This window comes from Clytia hemisphaerica, unplaced genomic scaffold (assembly GCF_902728285.1).
Source record: "Clytia hemisphaerica strain Z4C2 unplaced genomic scaffold, Clytia hemisphaerica genome assembly, whole genome shotgun sequence".
Classification (NCBI taxonomy): Eukaryota; Metazoa; Cnidaria; class Hydrozoa; order Leptothecata; family Clytiidae; genus Clytia; species Clytia hemisphaerica.
This window is the reverse complement of record NW_027104321.1, coordinates 2,373-23,478: the sequence shown is the minus strand read 5'-3', so window position 1 is coordinate 23,478 and position 21,106 is coordinate 2,373. Positions and strand designations below refer to the sequence as shown.

The window sequence follows — 21,106 nt, the reverse complement described above, 5'->3', positions numbered from 1 at the left end:
AAAACCTTGAAATCTGGTGGTGCTGATGTTACATTATCTTGGACCTGAACAAAATTACCATCATCAAGCATAAACCAAGAATCTTTACCATTTTTAGAAATCTTACATTCTAGTGTTTTTTTAGTACACATATCAACAGAAAAATTGTCAAATTCTTCTATTCGCCTCACCATTTGACTGAGAGGATTCTGAGCCTTTCGGATAAATTTCTTAAATACTTGCAGATGGTTTTCAAACGGGAATGATGAGACTTTGTCAAGAGAGCAGTCGAAGTATATTGAATCATCGACAATATGATATAACGAATGGACATTGAAGACGGCAAAGGTTTCACCATAAAGCTCTTTACACATCGGAACAAAATAATTCAACAATTCTTTTGCGTAATCACTGTACTTTTCTATAAAAAACACCATCTTCCTCAAGTACTATCCTTATAGCAATTGATAGTGCAAGGAAGTGTTCATACTGCTCCTCTGATAGAACATTCTTCAAGACAACAGGCCCGGTGTACAGTAGAAATTCACGAAACTCAGTTGCCTTCCACCGTTTCAACTCCTTAAGTTCACGAGGTTGCCTTACGAATTCAGAAGGGAGAAGTCCTTTCATTTGGTTTTAAAGAATTTGAAATCAAAGCGAGTTGACCAGCTGACAATTTATGAGGTCTAGATCCTTCTTTCCAGCATAACACTAACCTCTTCAAAACTCCTAGACAAATCAAATGCATATAATCAAGCGCAAATTTACTTATGCAATCGAAATCATAATCAACAAGACATGTAAGTTGAATTTGATGTTTTTCTGTGTAAGCATAATTTTTAAAGGCCTCGTCTGTTCTAAGAGTACCTCTATCATTAAAAGTCATTCTATTCGAAACGTAAGATCCTTCTGTATCACACCTCTCGCAACCGTGGTATGCATTGTGAGCTTTGATGCATTTAAGAAATTGTCGTGATGGTGCATCACAGACAAAAGCTTTAATTTTAACTGTGTAAGTAACATTGTTGAATACAAGTTCCTCTGTGTTCAAAAAGTTGTATTCCATTAAAAAATCCTGCATAAATTCATGTGGGTTTGATGGCTTGGATGTTCCATAAAATAAAGCAATAGTAAATGGTTGACTGCCTGAAAAATGACTAAGAATTGGCCACAGCTGGGAACTTGTGGACTTGAAAATCGGTAATCCATCAACATTAATAATAAGATCAATTTCAAAACGATCTACTTGGATACCTTTGACCAAGACTCTTGAGATACCCTTACCCAAGCCGAGGTATATGTAACTGCCATCACATTTCTCTTTGATGACATAGTTTCGTGGTGTTTTCAAAAGTGTGCGCGTACACAAAGGTAGCTCTTCGTGACCATTGTGTCTTAAAATTGAAAGAAGCTCATTGCTAGCAGTTCGGTTTATTTTATTTCGAAGAATCCATTCAGACATTTGTGTTGAAAAGTTAGCTTCATCATTAATAGGAGCATCCTGCTGATCAACATCATCAAGGACCATGTTAATGTCGTCTTCTCTCAACAAATTTAGCAAACCTTCGCAATCACTGCCAGAACTCTCATCACTGCTGCAATCACTGTAGTGATTGTCAATAAAGATGTTTTGGTTAGGAGTGCTATCCACGTGGACATTTTCAAAAATTTAATCACAAACCTGAGCTGGGCTAGTTGTGCTTGATGAGGAACTTTCCAAATTCTGAATATCATCTTCACCATCAGTGCTTACATTTTGAAAAAATTGGTCTAAAAGCTTATTTCGTCTTCTGTACTCTCTTTGATAAGCATTCTTATTGTACTTTGGCATGCTTGCCCCCAGCCATGCCTTAATAAATTTGACAAGTCCAGACTTCTGCTTGCCACATTTTGCTGCGACATTACAAAAGAAAGTTTTGCTGCGATTTTTCAGCTTTAAGGGAATTTCGGATGTGAACGGACACACTTCGAGTGGATTGGTGGTAAACTTGGCAAAAAATGAGACGGGGGTTTTGTTTTCTTAGAAAGAGTTATAATTCGAGTTGTACAACTAAATGTCTTGTTTATATGTTTATGAAGTAAAAGAAAATAATTTTATAAAAACATTACCGCATTTACTATAAAATATACATTCTTCTCTTGACGCGATAACCTTTTCATACACAGTTTAACTGACCCCCTGTCAAATTTGTCATTTGAGCATGCGGGAAAAAAGCTCGGGCGGCGGCGGGGGGGGGGGGGGGGGGGGGTTTGGGGTTGGCAAAAAATAAGCCTGGGGTTTTGTTTTCTTAGAAAAAGTTATAATTTGAGTTGTACAACTGAATGTCTTGTTTATATGTTTAGTTAACGAAGTAAAAAATCAATTTTACGAAAATATTACCGTATTTACTATTATATACATTCTTCTCTTGACGCGATAACGCTTTCATAGTTTTTCTAACATTGGATTATAATGTTAATGTAACGTATTATTTATGTTCAATCTTTAACATTCTATTTTCAATGTTAAATGAAGGGTAAATTTAGGGTTTGCTAATGTTAGAACACTGAATTAACCATAAAATAACGTTAACATAATGTTCGGTGCCAGCTGGGTCAGTGTTTTTCCCCAGCGAGGATGAGAGCTTTTGTAGCTTTTCAATAGAGATGAAATTTCAGGGTATTTATATCACTGGGACCATTTTTTGGCTGCCTTTTATAGTGGGGAGGGGCCCACCGAGTGTGATTAGGGGCTGTTTCCTCTAGCTTGTGAACAGCCGAGAGAGTTATTCAAGGAGGAGATTTAACAGAAACATGATAAACATGGATTAAAGATTTGAAATTGATGGCGAAATACTGTACTGTCATCAGCGTGCCTTATTCTTGACGATTACGATCTTCATTGTAAGGGTACAATTTCGCGATAGCCACATTCTTTTGTGGTAAATATGGTTTTCAGATTACAAACAAGCTGGGTCTTTCACTTCACTGCGGCGAAAAGGTTAGCTTGAAATAGAATATTACACTGGAAGAAAGAATATGAAATTTCAATTAAAAAGTTTCAAGAATTTTGGTAACATTTTATTCTGCAATGAATTCAAATAAGTGAAAATGGAAATTTTTAGCAATCGCTATACCAGAAAATACATGACACTAGAAGAAAATCATTCTCTCTTTTCTGAATATCGAATAGGCTGGCTATAGTTTACTTAAAATATATTAGGTTGCATTTAGTCTCGTCACTACTCTGGTGAACTTTATCTTATTTATCTTTACTAATTTTTTGGTTTTAAAAAATTAGAAATCAATGTTTAGAAAAAGGGGTTACGCGCGCTCCAGAACGCTTAAGTACGTTCCTCCACTCTGTTTGCATAGCAAAGACATGTGAGAGTGACAAAAACAAGCCGTAAATGTCACGAATTTAAGTTGCGAAGCGACCCAGAACCTCCTCGATTTGCAAGTTGCAAACAAAAAAATTGAATGACAAACAAACGCCGTATAATAAAGTAAGATGAAAACACTAGACACTCTCAGAGGATCTTGAATTTAAAGAGTTGTCGCAATAAACAGACTGTACCCTTATAATCATAAAGGTTGGTGAGTCCAGCCAAAACACAGATTTGATCTGTAGCGTCATGCTTCACCTGGAGAAAGTTTTACAATAAACCAAGGAAAATATCAAAATTTCTGAGAGATGAATTTTTTGGAATACTATCATGTGTAAAAATGCTGAAAAAAGGAAGAAAAGTTTAGTACAGACCTTTTGGTATCCGCAATGTCATGTCTGAATGAATAAAAAACTCAAGCAGACTTATGATAATATTTAAAATCCACTTTAACTATTATACATTAGTGAATTAATGTTTTAATGTTGAGTTTTTAATTATTTAATATGAAATCGTAAATAGCAAACGGTCTATTTCCAAAATATAATTCTTTTTAAATAAGGGACCACAAATACAGGAAGGCCTTCTGAAGAATATGGGTCATACCTGGTCAGCAAGTCAGTATATAATAAAACTAAATCTCTGAAAATCTAGGATCAGAAGGTCAAGATCTAAAAAATTTGTGACATTTTAAAGCACCAGACTTTTTCCTCTTTATTGATGAATGATATTTGTGTCATTTTCATTGTGATATTTTGAATTCATTTAAGTTTTGAGATGAATTTACAAATACATTTTAAAATTTTCAACTCGTTCAGTTGCAAATTCAATACTATCACTTTTCTATTTTGAAAAAAAAAGGTCGGTCAGGCTTGCAGAACAATTAATTTGGTCTCACCTAATGCCAAAAAGAAAAAAACTTTCAAACCAGGGAAACGATTTCATTCTTCCAAAAAAATGCAAAAAAGGAAAATTCATGACCAAAGTATTAAAGTAAACCACATTTTAGATGCATGCGAAGGAAAGGTCATAAGGCGTCAATCACATATAAGTTGTGTTCGCGTCATTTCCAGCCCCAAAAAGTGAGTTGGTCGGCACTAAAATCGTCGGAAAAGTGCGCTCTGAACCTAGGCAGTCGGTCAGCACTAGAATCATCGGAAAAATGCGCCCTGAACATAGGTTTGTTCGCGCGGCAAGAATTTTCAAGCGCACTAGCTGCATTATGATCTTTGTTAATATCACGGTTGCAAAAAACAGTCGCATAGCGCTTTTTAACGCAAACAATCTTTGAAAAATTACGGACGGAAAGCTTCTTTGAACTAACATTGGATGATCCAATCGGCGACTAACGATGAATGTATAAAATGCTTTGAAAAATATTGGTAAAAAATCCGATAGATTTCCCACTTTCCGATTTTTAAGATAGAAAGTGAGTCGGTCGGACGACGCGAACACAACTTATTTGTGATCTACGCCTAAGTCATAATTCACGACAAAAGTTTTCCAAGTTTTAAACGCCCGATGAAAGAAATCACCAAATTCATGACAAAAGTTTTCCCCATTTTAAACGCATGCGAAGGATTAAGTTCATAGTTCACGACAAAAGTTTTCCCCATTTAAAACGCATGCAAAATAAAAGTTAATAGTTACGACAAAAGTTTTCCCCACTTTAAACGCATGCAAAGGAAAAGTTCATAGTTCATGACAAAAGTTTTCCCCATTTTAAACTCATGCAAAATAAAAGTTAATAGTTACGACAAAAGTTTTCCCCATTTTAAACTCATGCAAAATAAAAGTTAACAGTTACGACAAAAGTGTTCCCCATTTTAAACGCATGCAAAGGAAAAGTTCATAGTTCACGACAAAAGTGTTCCCCATTTTAAACGCATGCAAAGGAAAAGTTAATAGTCCACCACAAAAGTTTTCCCCATTTGAAACTCCTGCGAAGGAAAAGTTAATAGTCCACCACAAAAGTTTTCCCCATTTTAAACGCATGCAAAGGAAAAGTTAATAGTTCACGACAAAAGTTTTCCACATTTAAACGCATGTGAAGGAAAAGTTTATAGTTTGCAATAAAATTTTGGTGTATGTGCGGTGATCTCCAATTGTCTACATCCATATTCAATGGGATTAGCTAACTATATTTCAGAAGTTAACGTTCTTCCTGTGCTGTGAGCGTGATGTATATTCAAGTTCAAGTTTCAAGTTTATTTTTGTTTTACGAGCTTGTTAAAAATGTATTCACGAAAACCATATCAAGTCAAGAGAAAAGAGGGCTTGGAGAACTGAATTAAAGAAACAAATATTTTGTCCCATGTTTTTCAGGGGCAATGGTGAATTTCTCTGATGTTCACGAGAATTCATATTTGAGATGGTGGATATTGAAAAACTTCAATTAATTTTTTGTTAGCTAATAAATTCAAATACAACGTATGCGTTTTATAACTGAGAGTGATGATACAGTTACAGGTAAATATTCAAAATATATTTTGTATAAATCTCTTTTTTGCTTTTATTTGTTAGTTGTACAGTATACTGGTCTTTTGGGTGTTGCTAGCGCTAGCCTAGGTAAGTTAAGGCCAACAACCCTCAAGTTGGAAAATCAAGGGGCAATGTTGTAGATGAATGGCTATACAAAATTTTATACTTCCCTTTGTCCTGTTGATTGGTGCTGCCCTGTATATCTGTTTGTTTGGTGCTGTCTACTGTTGATGAGGTATGAAGAAATTTGACTTGAATACAAGCTTCTTTGCATTGATACTCAAAATTCTATATTCAATTATAACTGAGAATATGGTCCTTGTGAAAATTCCACAAATTTCAACAGAAATTGCTTCGGTCATTGGTCATCGGTCCGCAACCAGTCATCTTTACGTAACTAATGGTAACGGATGAGCATTTTTGAGCAATCTCATTATTTAAAATATAAAGCACTGAGGATCCTTCACTTGCGATCGGAGTGATCTGAGGATTTAAAAATTGATACGAAAATTGATGTCATGTAGTCATACACGAAGTCTGAATTTTGAAAGTGGTTGAGCGATATATAGGAACTTAGTCGACCGCGCGCACATTATACCAAAGGAGACGCGCTGCGCGCGTAAAAAATGAATTTCAGCAAAAAAAATTAAAACAGCATGAAATGGAAAGTGCATTTTATTTGTGAAACTATTTGAACTGCATTTTATTTTATCGAATTCATGAGTATATCGAAAAATTTAGTTTTAATGCGTTTAAATATTGAATGGAAAGTGCATTTTATTTGTAAAACTATTTGAACTGCATTTCATTTTATCGAATTCATGACCATATCGAAAAATTTAGTTTCAATGCGTTTAAAAAATCGAATGGAAAGTACATTTTATTTGTAAAACAATTTGAACTGCATTTCATTTTATCGAATTCATGACCATATCGAAAAATTTAGTTTCAATGCGTTTAAAAACTCGAATAAAAAATGCATTTATTTTTGAGAGCATTTGAATTGCATTTTATTTTAGTAAATCCGTGGTTCACATTAAAAATGTAATTTTGCTACGTTTGCTAAGTTAGTGGAAAATGCATTTAATTGAAACAACATTTGAATTGTATTTTCTTTACTTAAGTTCAGCGTAATCTTTTATCATACATTTTATATGTAATTTAAAATCTAGAATTTAAATACATTTTGATAACCAATGAATTAGAAATTCATCAAAATTTTGAACCTAGAATTTTATTCTATTTTAATGCATTCTATATTCGTTTTCAATGGAATACGAGCATTGAGTTTCCGTAAGGGTTATTAACAAAACAAAAAATTTAAATGTATATAAATGAAAAACTGAGTCGCAACTAAAAACCATGAAAGTCTTGTAATTAACAGTCTACTTCTTTAGATGCTGAAGACATTTTTGCTTCAGATGTCTTTAGACCCTTTCTCAAGCCCTTTTCTTTTTCAGGTTTCTTTTTTTTCTCATTTCTGTATTTTTGAATAATGTCTTTAGCAGTTGAAAAGGCTCTCACTCTCAAGTAAAGTTTAAGTATTTTCTCCAATAAGTTCTCTTTTATTTCGCTTGAGCAATTGTTAAAAGAGTCAGTGACAATACTGTTATACAGGCTTCGAATATCCGAGTCCTTTATTAAAGAAAGAACTACTTTTTTAGTATCGATTTTTCTTCTCACTGCGCAAGAATTGGTTTCAATCCTATACTTCTCTTCTGTAATTTTAAAAATAGGCTGGATTTCCAGTTTGACTGCTCTTAACCCTCCTCGGGTCAGGGCTTGAATTAAAAGTTGGTTTTGAATATTGTCGGTCAACATTTTGCCTAGAGCTGATATAACAGCTTGTGAGTTTATAATCTCTGCAATTTTTGTCTTTTTCAAGATATTTCCGATGACATAACCAGAAATGTATTATAAACCACTCATCTCGCGCTCAGTAATAATTGGAGGTTTGGGTTCTTGACCAGCAGCAGGTCGACAGTGAAGGGCCAAGATTTTGTCTGCCAGTCGCTTCGCCAATTTTCGCCATTAAAGTTGAGTATGGCTTTTCAAAGCCTGAGAAATAGATATCTGAATTCAAAATTACAGTAGAGTAGAAGTTCTTGTAGAATTTTTCAGCGTCTCCCTTTTTCCCAAGCTTGGAATATTGTGATTTACACTGTTTGAAGAGATTTTCAGGAATTGGTTCCACTGTATACGTCTGAATCTTGCTTCGTACAGCTTCTGGGTAGTTCTTATCTTCTTTAAAATCTTGTTGAATGTTTGTTAGTAGGCCTTTCAAGATATTTTTGTTGAAAAAGTCTTGTTCCTCCTTGGAAGTAGCTTCATTATTTGATTCAGATGGATGTTTAGTGTTTGTATGTCGTGTCAAGCCTCCCTTGGATTTGCAAACTTTGGGGCATTTCGTGCAATTAAATCGGCCAGTTGTAATGATCTTAAAAAAGAATGGAACACAAATTAATTTTTGATTAACTTTAATAAACATAACTTCATTAATGAAATGAAAGACTGATCATTTGTTGTGATATAGTGCTCTGTGGTAAGTAAGAGTACCTCATCAACCAAAGTAAAAACAAGCACTAAGATGAAAATTCCAAAATAAAAACTGTCTTCACCTTTTGCTTCCCCTCCCATATTAAAATATAAACAAAACTTCTGGCAAAAATAATAGCTCCATAAATAAAGCAACAACTTAAATCCATGTACCTCTGTTGTTTCAAGCTCAATTTCATCATTAAATGGGTCAGTATCTAGAAAGGCAATTAATAAATCAAGTGGCTGACCACAGAAAAACTCCTCCAAGGTCGCCATTTTGAGAGTTTGTTTTGCAAACTTTTCGATCACTTGACGCGTTTCTCGGGAGAACACAAGCTCCGACCCATAACGATAGAAAAGAACAGTAGGCTTCCAGACCGGGGTTTTTTATATTGACTATGATCATAAATTAGTCTATGCATTGGTAAAGACAACCAATAGAATTTTAGTTTATTTCGCTGCAATGTAAAGAAATGCATCTCGAGTCGAGGTTCTATTGGAGATCTCGTTATATTGTACTTTTTTATTAGATTGTACCGATAAGAAAAATATATAATCCGTATTTTGTGCTTACCTTGCTAGATGGGTTCACTTTTTTTTAAAGAATTTGGATACTCTTGTTTTTTTTAGGTTTCAGCCTAAAGATATTCTTAACATGTTCTCCCTTGTTAACTTTGTAAAAACTACCGTATTTTTTCGAATAAACGCCCTGGGCGTCTTTTTAATTTTAAGACTTTACTGTCGCCCGCAGCTTACAAGCAGATGTCAAGCAAGCGCTTAAATTTCTTGAGACTTCCCTCCGTTGAAACCTTAAGAAAGTACATAAACTACACTAAGCCCTCCACTGGATTTAATCCTGATGTCATCAAAGTCCTTATTAAAGACAGTTAACTGGCTAAACTTGAAGAATTCCAAAAGCATGTAGCACTATCCTTTGACAAAATGAAAATTAAAAGTGATCTTGTTTATCAAAGGTATGTACTGCTTTGCAAAAAATTTTGTCATTTTTTTGTCAAGTTTTTGCTTGAGGCTCATTGAAGAATCAACATTGCTTCAGTCCACAAAACAATTTATTACTATCACAAATTAAAAAATTACTCCTTTTTTGCTCTAAATAGCTTAACAAACTTTTATATCCATAGCCTCTCTATGCAAGAATTTCTTATTAATTTCTTTGTAATTTTCAATTAAATTTATTTTTTCAGATCAACTTCAGCATACTGAATTGGGCAACATCAATCAAGAGTTTGAAGAGTATCAGAAGAGCATTGAGGATTCTGACGACGATTTTTCAAAGAAGGATTTTGCAACTTATGTTAATGTATATATGGTGCGTGGAATCTTTACAGATCTGTAACAAGCCTTTGGTTATTATGCAACAAGAGGAATTACTGGTCACCAACTATATCCCTGCACGATGGAGGCTATCCGCGTACTCACTTCTATTGGATTTCATGTCCGATCAATGATTTCATGTCCGATCAATGACTTCAGATGGTGAAACTTCAAATCGGAAATTTTTTGATATAATTCATGATGGTGATCACATTCACAAAAGCATCAACCCTTTTGAAAAGTCAAAACATATCTATGCATTCTCAGATGTACCTCATCTTCTCAAAACTACATGCAACTGTTTCGAAAACTCACATTGGAACAAAAAGAAAAGAACATTACATGTGAGTTGCTTATGGTAATTTTTAATAATTTTCCCCTGGTTTAATCTTTTAATATTTTGTGGGATGTTTTTCGTAATAATGGGTTTTAAAATCTAAGAATAGTGACTGAAAGCATTTGCACTGAATAAATCTATTTCTAAATCACTCATCAATTCCTTGATCACCCTGTGGCAGGGTTAATTGGCTTTTGCATTATATATATTTTTTCTTTTATATATTTAAGCTTGACAAACAAGATGTTAGCTGGAAACATGTCCTTGAATTGTACGAAGAAGATCTAGGAATAAATCATGATGGCTCAGTTAACAGGTGTGCACTCGGTATTCGAAAGACTGACAGACTGCGTGAAGAACATGTTAAGAAAACACCAAGAAGTAGAATGACCGTCAAATTAGCTGCACAGGTAATCTTGTATTCTTGATTGTGCTTTTTTGTTTGACTGTTTATTTTTTCCCAGTTTAAACTTTATTTTGAATGGTTGTTGTAAAAGTAAGAGGTATGGAATGAGAACAAAATTCTTCATTACAGGTATGGCCATGTATAGTATTTGTTTTTACCTTATTTCAGGTAGTGAGCCAAACAACTGCCAATGCTTTGAAGTCTCAAAACATTCTTATAATGAAGACCAAGGTATCAGAATTTATTACCTTTGCGATATCTTCTCTGAGTAGACTATCTAGCTTTTCATTTGTGACCTCGCACGGCATTGTAACGTCTCCCGTCAATTCTGAAAGTAATAATGAACAATATGGAACATAAAAGAGGATTGTTTTCGGGACCAATACTTACAGTATGGGGTACTCTTTTTACTGGGCGGTTAGGGGTTTCAAAAGGAAGTTGCCCAAAAAGAGAAATTCACAAGACCTTCGCAAGAAATGTGTATGTTAAAACATCTAAATATATACACCCCTGTCTCGCCAGAAGACATTAAATATTACTGATTGATTTCTAACAGAAAGAATTTTTGCTTCCTTTTCAAATTCCATACTTGAATTCTATTGTTTTCAGCTAAAAAACAATATCAAATTTGGGGAAAAGGTTGCTCGGGTAAGTTATGGCATGCCTTAAAATTACCATAATTTTTAGATCGCATTAGCCGACAGAAAACGACCAAACAAATGACTGAAGGTGAAGGGTACTATGATGTAGTTTCTAACCTGATGTGTAACCTAATTGTTTTTTCGCCGATTTTTGCGAAAAACCGCAAAAACTGATTATGACGTCATAGTCGATGACGTCATAAAAACTAAAAATTGAATTTCTCAAGGGTTGTTTATCCAATCGTCTTCAAACTTTTACCAAAGATGTATCTTACTACAGGCGATCATTTGAAAAAAATTTTTTTTCGAAATTCTGATTATGTCAGCAAAAATTAGGATCTTTCTTTTTTTCCTAATTTCTGCTGACGTCATGAAAATTTCGAAAAATTTATTTTTTCAAATGATCGACTTGAGTGAAAATTTTTTAATTTCTATTTATTTTATTTCAATTTCAAATTCAATGATAATTATAACAGGAAATAAAACTTTCTTTCTGTCTTTCACGTTAGTGAATTTTTAAAATTTGCTAAGGTGGTTGCACAAGAAAGCCAAAAATCTGTCAAATTATCAAAGGTATGAAGCAATTCTTTTCGTATGATAGTTTCTTAGAAAATTTTAGTACAGTAATGGATTTCCAAGTTTTATAAAATATTTATTTTTAATTTAATTTATGTTTAATTTTTAGTGTCTTTTTCCAGGTCTTTCATTCATAATTTACTATCAATAAATCTTGTTGAGGAGTTGCTGGCCGTTAGGTGAAGGTGCCGATTACAATTGTACTTACCTGTTATAAAATGCATTATAGCAAAACCTAACACAGGCTTCGGACCTGAACATTACTTAACAAGATTTTGATGTAAAGTATTAATGAAAGACCTGCAACAAGACACTAAAAATTAAACGCAAAGTACAAATTGTTACATTCCTTTGCTCGTTAAACCCCAATCAAATTAAATTAAATTGTGTAAAACATATCAATAGAGGAAAACTAACACTTTTTTTCTTTTTTGTTCTATATGCCTTGGATTAAAGTATATTTCTTATTTAGCGCAAAACAATTGAACAAATTTTTCTGTATAAAATTCTAATGATTCACCTAAAAATATCTAAATACTCCTCAGCTATGACAATGAAAGTTAACTATCTTTCAAAATATGTGTAATATACTGAGAATTTCAACTAAATATCATATCTCAACATGGTTTAGAAAAAAGAGTAGAACGTTAAAAAGGAAAATTTAGCGCAAAAAAATTGAGCGAATTTTCCTATATAAAATTCTAATAATTCAACTAAATATATCTAAAAGACTCTTCAGCTGTGGCAACAAAAATTAACTATCTTTCAAAGCATGTGTATGTAAAATACTAAGAATTTCAATTAAATATAATATCTCAAAAACTCTTCAGAAATAAAAAATAACTATCCTTCAAAACAGAAATTCTCAACATTCAAACACTCTAAAATAAAAATCTGCGAAGAATTTATCAGTTCGCTTGTTTTTCTTTTAAAGTATTTCAGAAAAGAGTTGCACAAGCAAAAACTTAATTTCAATGTTGAGCAATTTTCTTGAAAGGGCGTTTTCAATTGGGGAATACTTTCATAAATGATGAGAGACTTTCATTGTAGCCTTCGTGAACAGGTTTTCAGGCCTTTAATATAATATATGAACTAATTTGCTAACGTTGATATGGTACTTTAATCTTAGTAACCTTCACAATATTAAATTTCACAATTTCGCAAATTTTTGCCATTTTTGCGAAATTAAGTCTCACGAAACTGTTTGGAATCGCCCATTCGCAAAATTAATTCCACACAAAATTTTTGGAATCGCTGATTCACCTTGGTTCTTTTGACAAAGAAAACTTGTAATTGTGCGAGGAGAGATTTTGTGTATTTCTAATAGTAATAAAGTAAAGTTTATTAATAAAAGTGCTTGAAAAGTTCAGGCCAAATAGAACTAAAGATTATATTAACCAATTATTAATTTGTAAAATAAAATCCACGCAAAATTTTAGAAAACAGCCTACGCAAAATTAGATCTCACAAAGTTATTTCGATTAAAGTAAGTTTGTTTGGGTGACAGGAATCATTGAGCTGCAACTGCATGGCTAGAAAGTCAACCTACCCTTATGAAAATAGCCCCAATCGAAAAAGTAGCTAAGAATTTCCTATGGTACTAATAACCCATAACAATCCAAAAGTTCTCTCAACAATCAAATGCTCTAAAGCTTGGTACTCACGTATTAAAAAATGTGGCGTTTAATATAGTCGAGTGCACCTAATGTTAGTCGCAGACGTTTAGCTTTTTAGATCATCTATGTACTCACTGGGTGCTTTTCAGCAAAGGGAGATATAGTCGCGCGGCTGAGGTCGAAAAACGTTTCATTTCGTGATACATCTTTTAGATTCCAAAAAAAACAACGGAAACTCACGAATTAGTATGTGTAGATTACAAAATCAAAAAGTTTCCACGATATTATCGTGCAAGTAACGAGTAATTGGCGATTTTTTGCGTTTCCAGGCAAAATTGCAAGGCCTGGAAATTCATGATTTTTGGGGGGTCTTCAAATTAAAAAAAGACCTATATCACATGATAGAGCTCTTCAAACTGAGCAAAAAAGTGTATTACACCAAAGTCCCAACTTCTCTAGATCAAAAGTTATGGGCCTATTTTTGGTCAAAAAGGTGCTTAATTTTGCATAAATTAATGCAGATTGTGGGGAAATTCCCTGTTTTCCATCAGTTTTTTACCACAAATAGGCCAATAAATTTTGATCTAGAGAAGTTGGGACTTTGGTGTAATACACTTTTTTGCTCAGTTTGAAGAGCTCTATCATGTGATGTAGGTCTTTTTTTAATTTGAAGACCCCCCAAAAATCATGAATTTCCAGGCCTTGCAATTTTGCCTGGAAACGCAAAAAATCGCCAATTACTCGTTACTTGCACGATAATATCGTGGAAACTTTTTGATTTTGGAATCTACATATACTAATTCGAGAGTTTCCATCGAAAAAAGTGGAATCTAAGAGGTGTATCACGAAAATCATTTTCTAGCCACTTTTTTCGACCTCAGCCGCGCGACTAATAGAAAAAGAGTGAAAAACTGAAACAAAATCGAAAGTAAAAATCAAAAATTACAAAAGAATTAATCTTGTTTACATTGCGGTGCTTTTGAACCAAATCAAAAAATTTTGATATGTGTGTTTAACCTTAAAGCTTAACATCTAACAATACACTGTTTAGTAGTAGACTGCGCACACTTCGAAACAATTCTCCGTTGTTTTGGTTTTAGCGACAGTGGGAAACTTCACTCTCCCCTTTAAAAAAACAGTAGGTAGAAATTTGGTTCTCATAGGGAAACCTAGCAGAGAAACCGTATTCAAATAATTTGAGAGACAAACCATACTGGTCAGCTAAAAGGACTTGCAGCACTATGCAAATTTCTTGTTATAATTTCGTTGGCGGCGCTTTTGATTATTGACGGAGCTTTTAGATTGTTATGAGTAAGAATGGTAATAAACTCTTTCAAATATAATCTCAGCTTAATTCCTCTGCACAACTCTCTTTTTCTTCAAGCACTTGCTGCTGATTATTCATTAAAGATTGAAGGGACTTAGGGAGTGGTCAGAAAGTATCTACTAGGGGGGGGGGGGGGGGATTCTAAGGGGGGTTCGAAATTTTTTTCGAGGGTTTAGGGGGGGGATCCAAAATTTTTTGAGGGTTTAGGGGGGGTTCCAATTGTTTTTGGGAAACTCAAGAGAAAATGTAAGAAGTCTAATTTCATTGTTTTACGTTTGAAGATTTCCAACAACTCATAATTGATCTTATTGGATATATGTACATTTCATAATGGCATTATTTGGGCATCATCGCTTTGCCCTTTTGGTTTGTAACATTGAACTAGGTGAGGGAAGTAGATTAGTGGCTCTCACAGCTCATCAGAGTGGTTTGAAAAAGTACTTCTTAAAAGAAATTTGTCAAAAAAAAGTTTCATTTAGCTAAAATGGTGGTAAAAAATATTGAAATTTTGAGTTAGCAATTTTTGTACTTCGAATCTGTTTGGTCCAATAGGGTGTTTCGATCCCGAAACTTGATCAGTGGTGAGGGGTAAATTACTCCAAAAAATCGCGTACACCTTTCTAAAAAATCACGAAAAAAAAGGACAAAAAAATCACGAAAAAATCAAAAAATCTCTTACACATTTCTTTCGAGTAATTTACCCCTTGTCAATCAGTGGACACTTCTTATCATTAAATTGTAGATGGGAAACGGTATAGTTTAGGCAGGTCAGCTGACGGCTGAAAAAGGCGGGTGTGTGGCTCTATTTACTGAAAAATTACTGCGTTTGATGTACTCCACTTTAATGGGATTGATTTTTTTGGGGATTAATTTTCGTTGATTTGGGTGTCGCGAAAATAAGTCGCTTGGGCCTTACCACCGAAATGCCAACAGATTTTTAACGAGCTAGAAAAGTAATCCAGAATGTGCGCGGAGATTACGTTCGACTTGCGATATTCCCCTGTCTCGTAGAATATTGACCTGGAGTCCTTTATTGATTCACATTACCCTGTATCAAACGAGATAAAGGCTTTTGGCATTGTCTTTGGAATCAGCAAATAAGATTTAAATGGCAACTACACTTTTTTTTATAAAAAACAGTAAAATTTTTCTGAGGCTCGGCTGTTCTTATTTTGGCACTTTGGGCTCAAATTGTTCTTATTTTAGGCTGTATTTGAGGTATTTCAGACGTTATACCCAATTTTACTACTTTTGCCCATAAATTGCTTGAATATTATGAGTATTCCAGGCTCAGCATTTTGGCGATTTTGAGCCTCATTGTTCTTATAAAATTGTTCTTACAAAACAAGTGTAGGAGAAGGGGTGGATGCCAAACTACCCCCAAAGCGTAAAGAAGTTGCGTTTATAATGCTAAGAAATTAAGAATTGGCACCAAATCAGGGGTTTGTTACTTTTTTCTGATTAGCCTAATTTGTCAGAGAATTGGGGGATAATTAGTCAACAAGCTCGCATCGAAATCATCTCCAATTATTGTTTAGCTGCAAACTTAACTTGTGATAGAAACACTGATGGTTTATATGCTTATATACACGAGTGAAGGGAGACAGGGATGTTTGTGGGAATTGTTCATTTAGGACATACTCAAAAGCTTTATGTATTCTCTATATCGCTCTCAATTCCCAAGAAAACATTTAAATAATAACGTGCTTGGAAATGAAAAGATCAAGTAGTGAAAAAATCGTAGCATCCTGTTCATGCACATTGCATGATAAAAAACATGACAGCCAATTGCTTCCTTCAAAGCGATTTGGTGCAGAAAAAAATCAAAGCTCACAAATTAAGGAAAAGTGACAAATCTAAAAATATTTGCATTTCGTTTGTTGCTATTCGTATGCTCAATTTATGAAAATTTTAATGGGGGCCCTGGGAAAGGAGATCAAAGATGACATCAAATACCTTTTTGCTGTGTCTTTCGATTTTCCTGACATCATTCACTACACTCCGTCAACCTGGCTGGACCACCAACATTGGTCTTGGCAGTGTGAAGCTTCTATGCGGTCTCAACGACGAGGAACGGTACATGGAGAGGGAGCTAGCACGGGTGGCCTATATCATAGAGTGTATCTATAAAGCATGTAGGTTTAACCTTGTACTCCCTCTCTCCTTCATAATGAATCTCGTGACATATCTAACCACTCGCTGCCAAACTATGAATAAAGTGGTGACAAAGATTTGTCCTGGAGGTAGTTATACCCATATATGTAATTGGATAACGGCCAACACACAAAATCCATTAATTTCACCAACTGCTTGTTCGAAATGGTCCATCCAACGAATTTGTAGAATTTGTAAATCATCGGTGTTAACAAGCATCTGTACTGCTAATTCTTATGTTATCATTGGAAACTATGGTCTACAGTACCATTTCAACAAGCCCCGCCAAATTGGCTAAAATTAGACCAAATGCCGAATTTCGATTTACTACACAAATCCACTTTCCGAGCTATTCGGCAAGAGTTCCTCCTGAAACGTCTTGCAAAGTTAAAAGAAAGCCACATCGATATCGACGATCTTATTGAGCAGCTTCACAATTCCAAAACCGTAAAGGGCTGCACTGATAAGAACTGTAGGTGCATCAACGAGCCAAGTTTCCTTTGCAAAATTCTGTTCGGAATCGACGACAGCGAAACTTTAACAAACCCCAAAAAAGGCTTCGAGTGCATACCGCCTAATGTGCACGGGAAACTCAATGTCAAATTGGATGAACTAGATTTTGTTAATCCAAATTCGTACCTCACGATTCATGAAGTGCTACAAAACATTGGTGTAAGAGCAGGTTCTGTCCAAATTATTTATGAATAATTTCTTATTGATGCTCTATTGAGTTATGGACATAAATATAACTAAAGAAAGTAGCGGTAACATAACGAGGCATGTGCTCACCTATATATTTCGAGCTGTGCTTACAGTGTGGTGGCTTCATGGCAACCGATTCGTACCAGGAAATAAATCCCTTCTGGATATAGAGAGACTTGTTCGACAAGATCGTGATCTCCACTCCAAAAACCAGTATAATCTTTCCCCTAGGTATTTCGTTCTACAGTGATACACGTCAATGGATGTTTCTCGAAGTCGACGGAACCATTTATAAAATTGTTCTCAAGCTTATCCGTTGTGTTGCTTATTGCCCAAGTTGTTATCGTTCATTTTACGGGAAAAAGTTGTTTTATAGGCTGGTCATGCCCGTTGTTGCTGAAAACGAGTGGTATGGTTTGATAATGTATATTCGATTCTGGCGTACTTAAAGATTTCTTCCTGTGTTATACTAGCGAAGCTGTACTAAAACTTGTAGAGGGACTTACTTATTTATGGATATGAAATTCACAAACATTGTTTCAGGAACATGGTTGTCGGTGTTCCCCAGTTTATGAATTCAATTGGGCTGTGCCTCTGGATGGCCTTCTCCACGTTGAGATGAATCTGTGTATATCTTTCGTTAACCTTAATTGGGAGGTATGTAAAGTTCTAAGTAGTTGGGAAATGTTATCTTTGCTCTTTCTGCCAACTAATTGACACTATCGATGGCTGGTAGTGCTCTCACCTATAACACTAATTGTACTAACTTTGATTAATTTTAAGGTATTCTGTGGAGACATTGCTAAACAGTTGGGCTTCGAGACAGATAAGGCCAAGGATGTTTTCCGGAAGGACAAAGATCACCACAAAGAATGGCGCTTCCTGGAGCTTATGTTTTACGCTGCTGTTGACGAACTACTTTCACTCTATGTTAAATCGTTTGCAACTGACGTTTCACTCAATAGTTTTTGGAATTGGTGCCAGACTCAGTCTCCAAATCTAAAGTACATGGCGAACATGTGCCTGAATCATCTTTTTGCGATGATGTTATTTAGAGTTTCGGTTCGTAGAAGCTGTAATTTCAAGACATCATTGGTTGTTTACATGACACTATATACTAAAAATAGTGTCGTACAGTCCTAAATGAGTTTTTTTAGGGCTTGATAGTTATACTTTACTTCGTGCATTTTACTATGAGATATGAAAAGTTTGCGAGAACCAAACTCAATATTGTAGGTTACATGTTCTTTTAAGGCATTGAAATGGCTATGGAGCAGTTAGAGGGTTTGTTTTTTGCAAGACACCATCCAATCTATCAACGACTGCTAGTGTATAATCGTATCGTTCTCCAGCAAATGCCGGATGAGATGAAGGATTTGCTGAAAGTAGCCTATACAACGTCTGTCACTGGAAATCCTGATTCTTACCAAGGTGGTGAGTACGCATACAGAAAAGCTACTATTCTATATGCCTATCCATTGGTATTTCAAATTTTGTTTATGAAATCGAAATACCTATAGTTGTAGTTACCCTATGCAGCTTTGAAAGGTTAAGCTAAAAGTAAAAAACATCCAAACCAAAAAAGAAATCGTATATATCATATCACTAAATCAACATGACAAGGAGAAAAGAGAAGAAAGTGTTGATCAAGCATAATTTAGAAGTAGATAGATAGATAGATAGATAGATAGATAGATAGATTAGGAAAGACTTATTATTGAAAAATTGGCCTAGAGCCTGGTTCGGCGAGCCGTATCCGAGGTAAACCTTAGACAAGAGACCCGCCCTGTATTAAATCAATCGTAAAAGGGGTTACGCACGGAGAACGAGTCTCGTGTTCGCAAAGCGAAAGGGATTCTACAGACGCCCCAAACCCGCCCACCAGTTATGTTAGGCATGTGAATGTTGGGGCTATTCGTATCATAAGAGGGCTGTCTTGTAAAAAGAATCTCGTATTTTTTTTTGAATTGAGTATGACAGGTAATATAGCTTAGGCCCATTAGATCATAATTTTGAGTTTCAACCAATCAGATCGATTTGATTAAGGGATTTTTAAATTGTAAGAACGATAATAACAGGTTTTGATTGCCAGGGCCCGCGCCACGATTTTGAAAGTGAGGGGGCCAACAAAAATATAGTGACTAAGGAGGCGCAACCATGGTTTGCGCCGACGGGCCGGAAAATTTTCGATTTTGACCTGTCTTATTTGGCTAAAACAGCTTCCTTTTTGTTCTGATTTTCTAAAAGAAAACTGTTAAGTTTGTTTGTTTAAAACAAAATAGTATAATTAGACTTATTTAAGTGTCCATTTTAGACCATTTAGAAAGGTTCCAATGTTTTTATTGGCACGGGCACAGAAAAGAAAAAAATAATTAGGTTAGGAGAATTTTTTCTGGATTGCTACTGCCATTCGACCGCTAAATTTTTCAAATCGCCACTCAAAAAGTCAAAAAGTGTGAAATTGATTTTTTTTTACATTTTAAGATATATTTAAATTCTTCTTAAATAATTTGAATAAATAATTTAAATAAATAAAAAATAATTGTAAATATCAACATTACTATACTAACCTTTTTCCAACTTAAAATTAAATATTAAATAACGTATCAAACCATATATTAAACTCATGTAGCTTACGTCATGTCATTCATGGACAAAAAAAAATTTAAAAAAAGAACAGGAAAAAAGAGAAGTCATTCTTCAAATAAAATAATGTGCCCCCAGTCAACAAGAGTCAACAAAAACTCAATTTTAGCTAAGTTGTTAAGAATTTCTTATGATTCATTATTTGAAAATGGAAAATATATCATACTGTAAAACATCTTTGAAAAACAATTCATTATTAGAATATACATTATAAAAAAAAACATTCTACCGCTTATAAATGAAAACGAATGAAGGCCAGAGGGTTAAGATTAGTTTAAATTTCAGCTCAGCCATTTTTAGGAATGTAATAACAACAACAACAACAACAACAATTTCAATCATAAAACCTCAACGAGGAGGGTAATCATGTCGAAAAGTATTTTATTTTTCAAAAACTATATATATCAAAGGATAAACAAATTCTCTACAGTAGGAACTTCCCATATATTACAGATATAAAAAACTGCAAATGATAAAGAAAAGTGAAACCCAAAAGCATCAGAGCAATCGCAATTGTATAAAAAGTATATAATCATAATAATCAGTTTGAGAAAAAAGCTAAATACTTATCTGTCTGTGTAACCTTTAATCTTACTTGGTTGCTTACTTACTTGGGTACTTACTTTAAAAAATTGAACGATTTCGGTAACAGCGGCAATTGGATATAGGTATCGGTATCGGTATGGGGTACAGCATCTCCATAGGAAAAAGTAATCGCAAAACATTTTAAAAAATTCTCTAAAAAGTTCCCATATATAGCAGATACGAAAAACTACTAAAATGATTTAAAAAAATTAAACCCCAAAGTATCAACGCAATCGCAAGTGTATAAAAAGTCTATAATTATCATAATCACGCAGATCGAGAAAAGAACTAAATACTTATCTGTCTGTATAACCTTCTTAAGGTTACTTGGTTGCTTACTTACTTGATTGCTTACTATTAAAATTTGAACGATTTCGGTAACAGCGGCAATTGGATATAGGTATCGGTATCGGTATGG

At 34.4% G+C, this 21,106-nt stretch overlaps 1 protein-coding gene across 1 annotated transcript; it reads right to left on the bottom strand.

The window, feature by feature from the left end:
- Positions 1–586: 586 nt before the first annotated feature.
- On the bottom strand, positions 587–1,507 carry LOC136817599 (uncharacterized). The gene has a single exon (XM_067073925.1). It carries the CDS (start codon positions 1,505–1,507, stop codon positions 587–589), a length of 921 nt encoding a protein of 306 aa, XP_066930026.1.
- Positions 1,508–21,106: the final 19,599 nt, after the last annotated feature.

Bases quoted from the DNA above. Each gene is read 5' to 3' on its own strand.
- LOC136817599 (XM_067073925.1), bottom strand. From the start codon at position 1,507: ATGGTCCTTGATGATGTTGATCAGCAGGATGCTCCTATTAATGATGAA.